At 32.2% G+C, this 7,937-nt stretch overlaps 1 protein-coding gene across 1 annotated transcript; it reads right to left on the reverse strand.

The window, feature by feature from the left end:
- Nucleotides 1-5,007: 5,007 nt before the first annotated feature.
- LOC105115777 (ankyrin repeat domain-containing protein 50-like) lies at nucleotides 5,008-7,158 on the reverse strand. The gene is made up of 2 exons (XM_011012793.1): nucleotides 5,521-7,158; nucleotides 5,008-5,334 (listed from the first exon to the last, which is right to left on the reverse strand). The coding sequence occupies exon 1, from the start codon at nucleotides 6,956-6,958 to the stop codon at nucleotides 5,522-5,524; it is 1,437 nt and encodes a 478-aa protein (XP_011011095.1). The 5' UTR covers nucleotides 6,959-7,158; the 3' UTR covers nucleotides 5,008-5,334; nucleotide 5,521.
- Between the last annotated feature and the right edge of the window lie 779 nt (nucleotides 7,159-7,937).

Here is a 7,937-nt window from a genome sequence, read left to right on the forward strand (position 1 = left end):
GCCACAATGAAGAAATCTAAATCTATCCTATAGCTCAAATATTGCTGGCCCATATCTGGAGTTCTAGAAGTCCAAATGACCTCTATTTTTTTTTCCTAAAAAGCTGAGATAATTTCCTACAACTTTTATGTTTTCAAGTGGTTTAACTTTTATCTTATTAATGTTCATATCTTGTTTATTTATGTTTCTCTCTTTCATTATATTTAGTTAAGTTTATTATTTCAAAGTGAAAAAAAGTTACAGTAATGGTGTAAGAATATGTATAGTATAAACTCAATATAGACTTTAATGTTTGATACTAATATCTTACATTGATATTTCATCTCGAAGTTCTCATCAACTTCTTTATTACTACTACTACTACTACTATTATTAGTATTATTATTACTATTACTATTATTACTAGTATTATTACTATTACTATTATTAGTAGTATTATTACTATTATTATTGTTGTTGTTGTGTTATTGTTATCTATAATTTATACAATTAACTTCCCTATGGTTCGACCCCGGTCTTGCCAGGTTATTTATTACTTTGACACTCTTGCACTTGGGAGAAGATATCAATTTTTTGGTCATGTCACTTTATGTTCTTATACTTACTATCTTTCTTGTGTTGATTCTATCTACATCAATTGGTATCAGAGCCTAGCAATCCCAGGTTATTGCTTGATATGTGTTATAATTTCAAGTATTTTATTTGTTGTATGCTGCTAAATAATCATGGATAAAAAAGGTTGTAGAGTAGATGTGTTCATGTAAGAAAAGTTGAGGAGATTTCTAATCGGGAGAAAAATGTTTAGGAGTTGGTGATGGAAGACATGTAAATAAAAATCATAAAACTAACCCATTAATTGGATATAATAAACATACAAAATCAAGTTGAAAAGTTATCTCGTCGATTAGCAAATATGAAAAAAAAATATTACAAGATCTTGAGAAGAGTGATCATATATTTGCACTTATTTGCTCAAATAAAATTATTACATAAAATATTTATATAGCACAATCAGATATAGAAAAATTTTAAGCATAAATCCCTATAATGATTTAAAATCTAAGAGTACTAACATCTTAAAATTAAAAACTATGCTTCTCGCAAATTCATAAAAGAATAATAGAACTTCCTTTCTCCTATATTCTAAAAGTGATCCCTTTTTTTTTAGAGGTTAGGATTTGTTATTTATGGAATTGAGAAGATAAAGAAATTTCATAGTTAATAACTAATTCCTAATCAAATTACTTTAAGTTTTCTTTACATTAATTTGACTCTAATGACTTATGCATAGACTTCCATCTTTTAGAGAGATTTCTCAATCATTGATGAGATGCCATGTCATCATCTCAATATGGAAAGATGAGCTAGACTTGTGCTAGTTTGCTCACAGATTTCATATTTGATTTCAAACATGTTGTTGTTTCTTGTCTAGATGATTTATTAGGCCTATATATACACGAAAAACTTGAGGCGTCTAATTTTCATTCCAACTTGAATAACATCAAAATTCCATTTTTAGCTTCAGATATGATCTAAAGAGTACACGAAGGTCCAATTTAGAATATTTGCTTTGACCAATCTTAATCCTTCTAGAATTCCTTTTTCAAGTTCGATTCCTAATGCAATTAGGATTTGCACTTATTACCTTTAATGACTTGTCTTAATGTGTTATTTCTAGCTCATTACTTGAAATTGTGCTAAAAATGCTTTAATTGATTTCTTTTTACACTTTGGTGCGTAACATTGTTAAGCATAAAATAAATTAATAAATTATCGTAAAACATAAAATATGTATAAAAAACAACAAATAAGGTTCTAAAAATATAGAACAATATAAGTGTATCAAATGAGTTTGAGATTTGCAATTTATTACTATAAAAGCTAATGGAAGAAAAATATTTTGTCAATTGTTGTTTCTTAATCAAATTTGAAGATGAAAGAACTAAGGTGGATGTGTAAAATTGATATATATTTGGAGAGAAGAAAAAATTAAAGTGAAGAGTCTTGATTGGATATCCATAAGGGGCAAGAATAGTTTAAATATAAGGGCAATTTCTTTTTAACCTGGATAAACTAATGCAACAAGTTTTTTTTCCCTACTATGCAACTTTATGTTATTAAACATAATTTTTTACTTTATTGTTGGATCAAGTTCAAAGTTTACTAAGACATTTTAGGATCCTGTTTTTAATGGGTAAAATTTCACAACAATTGAAGATTGGAAAGATTTTTCAATAATGCTTATAAGTTATTGTTTGAAATTTGTTATATTTTCCTATTTGGTTTATGGTTTTTTTTTATTTGGATTAAAACTCATATATTATTTTTTCAATTCTATTTAGAATTTTTTTTCCTAATTTGTTTATGATTTTTATTATTTCTACTTTATTTTCGAGTTTCGTTGTTGGTTAATTAAGTTATTAGATTTATTTAAGAAGTGGTGAATGTTTTAAAGAGATAGATTACTTGAAGAGAAAATACCAAGTAATAAAATTTTGAATTAAAATTTTTATATCATTTTTTTTAGTATAATCTTGTATTTTTATACTTGTTATTTTTTTATGTCACTTTCATCTGCGTCAATAAAGATACAACTATGTCGAAAAATAATGGAAGTAGATATGCATTTACATATATATTTTTCTTGCAATCATGTTTGTTTGTGTCATTGACACACCAGTTTAATTATCAACTAGTAAACTTCAATTTATTGCTATTCTAAAATTAATAAACTTTTCTCACCAATTTCAATTTTATACTATTGAAAATGGTTATATTGATTAATACTCTTTAAGCTTTTCTCATTTATTGCAATTTTAAAAACAATTTCAAAACCCTCAACAATTCACTCATTTAACTATATAATTAACATCCCAATATTAATCTATTTTTCCGCCCTTGAAAATCAAACTTACAATCCCCGTAATTGGGGACGAGAATTTTTTTTGTCATAGGCTATGATATAAATAAGGGACGAAGCTAGGAATTTTTTTTGTCATAGGCTATGATATAAATGTATATAAATTATTTTTTAATATTAATTATTAATTTCGATATATAAATTTATCAAATTAACAATAAAGTTTCAATTCAAATACATAACACAGTGTGTATGTGTGTGTGTGTGTGTGTAAATTAAAGCACATAAAATTCAAAATAAAAATAAAAATAAATTATACTATCAAAGTTGTACCATTTAATGTTTTGTAGAATATAATTCATATATGATCAAATTTGAATCAATATCTACAACAAGCTCTCGTTCAATGTAAATCATTATAAAATCTGCTAAAAACTTCTTTTTTATTTTATTACAAAGCATGGTTTTAACATGTTTTATAGTCGAAAATGCTCACTTTGTAGTGACAATCGAAAATGCTCACTTTGTAGTGACAGTGGAAACATGCAAAGTCAAAACAAGACGAATCAACTTGTCAATCAAATGATAGTGTTGCGACTTATTTATTTCAGTTAATTCTTGATATAATTTAGAAATGGTAGATATATTCTAAAAGCTCTCATGATGAATCATATCAATCTGATAATACTCTAGCTGATATTTCAAATAATACATCTTTTATTCATTGAAATCTTTAAGATAAAATTTCTTAGCAAGATCGTAAATAGCATCAGCCTTAAATAATTTAAATTTGTCTGTAGATTTTAAAGCAGAGCTAAGTACGAGAAGTTTCATTGTTCCATTACTGAATTTAGAATTTAATTTTTCAACTGAAAATTTATTGTTAGGTTAAATATATCATAATGATAATGATGGTAAACTGTCAGTGAACCTTGTTGTTGATATAAACGACCTATAACTTTTTTTATACAAAATATTCATACGTGGTATATCAATCTCATATTTTGTGTAAACAGATTGCGTATTTACAAGGAAAAGATCAAATTCGGCATTTCTCAAAGTTCAAAGCAATACTTTAGTAGTTAATATAAAATCCATTGCATTTAAGATGTCAAGAAATTTATCCAACAAAACTCGATAAAGTAAATTAGTAATTTCTATTATTTTATGCATCAGATATAAAATAAATATAAATTCAAAAATTTCATTACAATTAAATAACCACTAATTTTTTTATAATTCTTTTAAGCATAATAATTTCTCACAAAGCTATTGACTTTAATATGTGTTATATTACTAACCAAACCAAGGGTTTTTTTTAATAGGAACAGCTATGGAAAAATTAAATTAAAATTTTTAAGTATTAAAAAAATTAAATATATTAAAACTATTAAATTTTCAGGATACAGTATACTGCAATTTTAATTACCCTCGTGCCAACATCCTCATAATCTGAAGAAATCTTCTTGCCGCTACCTTTCTCCTTTGTTTGATCTTTGGCAGTTTCGTGCTTTGCAAGATGAGCAATGCTAGAGCTGAGACTATCTGCAAAGGCTCTCAGCGAATCACTTGCCTCTTTAGGCTTGTCAATAATCTCATGAACCAACACAGTTTTTTGCTCTGCTACTAATGGAATCTTGGGTTCGAGATCTGCGTCAGATTTTACTCGGGAAGGTGGAAGTGTTAGAGAAGAAGGTGGTGGAGTGCGCAGTAGGCTTAGGCTTAGGTGATTGGGGTGGGGTTAGAGCTGTAGGCTTGACGATTCTTGGAGGTGGTGTAGGGCTTGGCACAGGAGCTGCACTGGTGGTTACAACTTTAGTGGCTGGAGAATTTGGCACCGAGGATGTGATTGTCACTGGCTTTGGGCTAGGAGAGCTTGACGATGAGGATGTGGTTGACACTGGCCTAGTGGAAGGAGAAGGTTTTTTTTATATATATAATTATTACCCTGCCTGGGCTGCAGCCCAACGCAAGGCTCCGCTTTTGTCCGTAAACCTTACTTATTTCAATAAACTTTTAACACATAATTAATCTATTAATTTGAAAATTCTCTATTGAGTTGCATCTACGTGCGCCCTTAATTGTATTAATAGCATGTTTTAACGATCATAAACAAATGTCATTCCATCCTTAACTCCTACAAAAAGTTTATGCAGAAAGATATCATCCAAATGATACATACCCACTTCAATTTTATTTAGAAACCATAGCAAAACACATACCTATATATCTTCAAATCGGTCGGAAAGCCGGGAGTTACTCCCAGCGAACCGAGATTCGACCAAACAAATACATCTGCCCTAGTCAAGTTTTTCTATGCCCGCAATTGACTGAAATTACCTAGGAACTTTTGAGTTTTGAGGCAGATCGACAAACACAAAAAAACGGGAACACTCTTCACGGAGGCCGCATCAATCCATGGCAAAAGTAAAGGAAACATTACTATGAAAGCTAAAGCTCAATTCGTTTTCATGATTGCTGATAAATTTGTAATTAGAGAATTGAGGCCTGAGGGCCACATACTTTCCACATAATCGAGAGAATGACTTGGACAGGAGTGGAGCAGAGCACTCCCTCCCTTTCCAACCATGGCTTATCTCTCACAATACCCAGCCAAAACTCGGTAAGAGTATGTACATATTACAAAAATGCAAGAGAAAATCAGCAAACAGATACCTCAGTTTCACTTTTCTTTTTTTCTTGACACAAGGGCTTGACTAGAGAAGGGTGATTCTTAAAGCAATCCATATTCAAAGGCACAATCCCCTTGAGACTTTTCACTTTTGCACTAGCTCCGTGAGCAATTAACAACAGAGCAACCTGCATATGCCCTGCTTCAACTGCACAATGAAGTGGTGTGTGCCCAGCATTGTCAACAGCATTAACTTGAGCTCCGTGATTAAGCAACACTTTAACGCTCTCAATTCTTCCCTTAAAGGCAGCTCTATGCAAAGGTGTCCATCCATTCTGGTCACTTCTATTAACCTCTGCCCCTTCTGCAAGGCAACTCTTGATACCATTCACATCATCTACTCTAGCTGCTCTTTGCAAAACATCTCCCATATGCAACAAATCATACAAATGCGAATGTCCATTATCAACTGCGATAGAGAAAGCAGTTTTTCCTTCTTTGTTCACTAAATGCTTGACAGAATAATCTGAACAATCCAATAAATACTCCGTAGTCTCTAAGTGCCCTTTTTGTGCTGCCAAATGAAGCGGGCTCGACGCGTCATGATCCAAAACCCCAGTTTTCCCTCCAGCACTCACACAAAACCTAATCACTTCAACATGGCCCCTGCTTGCAGCGACATGAATTGGAGTTCTACCGCGTAAATCAGCTGAATTTACTTCAATGTTTTCGAAACTATCACACAGAACAACCATCAAATCCACTCTATTTATAGCCGCTGCATAGTGCAATACTTTATCAATGGAGCCATCAATTACACATCCAGAAGCAATCAAAACCTTAACTACATCAATCTGCCCAGCCTGAACAGCTAGAGAGATCAAGGACCGTCCCTCTGAATCCTTGCAATTTACATTACCACCGTGATCAATCAAGCTAGTGACCAAATTTAGATTACCAGATGGCACAGCAGATTCGAGCAGTCCTGTGATCTGGGAGCCGGTACATCTACAAATAGCCCTGTTGAAGTAACCGGAGACATCAGTAATTTGGGTGTGATTGGAGATGATATATTCAGCAACTTGGGGACCCACGAGGTAGACAGGGATGGTGGCGTCTCTAAAAATATGGGGTCCAGGTTTTGAAAACAGTCGGCGGAGTTCATCCTGATGAGCCTTGCCTGTAGGTAGCATGGATGATTTAACAGAGATGGCATCAGGAGGAGAAGACAGAGGAGGCTGTTCGGATGACCGAGAGAGGACAATTGTGTAAGATGAGGAAGACAAAGGTGGTAATATAGAGAAAGGCTGTGCGAAAGAGAAAGCAGAGGGGTTTGTCGTGGACAAAGAGATTGCCACAGACATGGTGTGCATAAGGTTGGTTAATCTGAAAGTTGTGCTGCAGTTTTGACTTCCCTTATATGCTATCTCCACTTCCTTCACGTCTGCCTTTACCAGTCTGTCCATGGAGACTTGAACTTCACTTCCCTCTTTTATTCCCTTTTCTTCTTTTTTTCAGGAAATTGAAATTGGGGTTTGTTTTGGTGGAGAGGAAAGGAAGAAGACGAAGATTTTCAGGAGAGATTCTCTTATCTGCCTTTTAACTTTTCTACAAGTGGTTTTCATTCAAGACTTGATATTTTCATGGTTGATTGATTCGTCATAAGACTAATTTATTACTTGGTTGTCGAGTTAAAGTTTGTGAGAGCGAAATGGATGACCATTTATTTAGTATCGTGACAACTGTTTTTTTCTTAAATTGTAATATTTTTTAGAATTAATATATTAAAATAATTTAAAAACATTAAAATATAATTTTAAGTAAAAAAATATAAAAAAAATCGAATATTTTTAAAAAACGAAGATGCAGAAGAAGTCAATGTTTGAGAAGGAAGCAGGGGCTTGTCGGGAGGAGATGATTGATGAAGGATCTACTCCGCTATGGCTGGCTGCTCTTCTTTGAACTTTGAAGGGCTTGTGGGGACCACTTAGCTGGAGCATATTCAGTTATTCTAAAGTATTAGGTTATAGGCATGGTGAGCTGACAAGTATATATGCTCATCATATAAATAAATAAATATTATTATATATATTGTCCCCAAATTTCCGTGACCATGGCAGAACGGGAATTATCAATTTCGAATTCTTAGCAGTAAACTGAAGGCAGAAGCTTCACAAGTAAACTACCAGAGACGCCGTGTCCTCCACGCTTCTTTTACTTTGAACGGATTTGATTTATGACTGCTTCCGGAAGCGCGTTTCTTAGAAAGTTGTAATTTTCATTTTTCTTCCAAACGCATTTCTCTTGAGACGGTTTCTGTCTTTCTTTTTTTTATTTTTTCTTTAAAAAAGAAAATTAAACCTCTTGATGGGAAGGTCAGCATATTTGAATTAAAGATGATAAATTAATTATTGAAGGCTGAAAAAAAATAAAAAAAATAATTCT

Source organism: Populus euphratica, unplaced genomic scaffold (genome assembly GCF_000495115.2).
Source record: "Populus euphratica unplaced genomic scaffold, PopEup_1.0 scaffold754.1, whole genome shotgun sequence".
Taxonomy (NCBI): domain Eukaryota; kingdom Viridiplantae; phylum Streptophyta; class Magnoliopsida; order Malpighiales; family Salicaceae; genus Populus; species Populus euphratica.

Coding starts and splice junctions, on each gene's coding strand:
- LOC105115777 (XM_011012793.1), bottom strand. CDS start 6,958: ATGGACAGACTGGTAAAGGCAGACGTGAAGGAAGTGGAGATAGCATAT.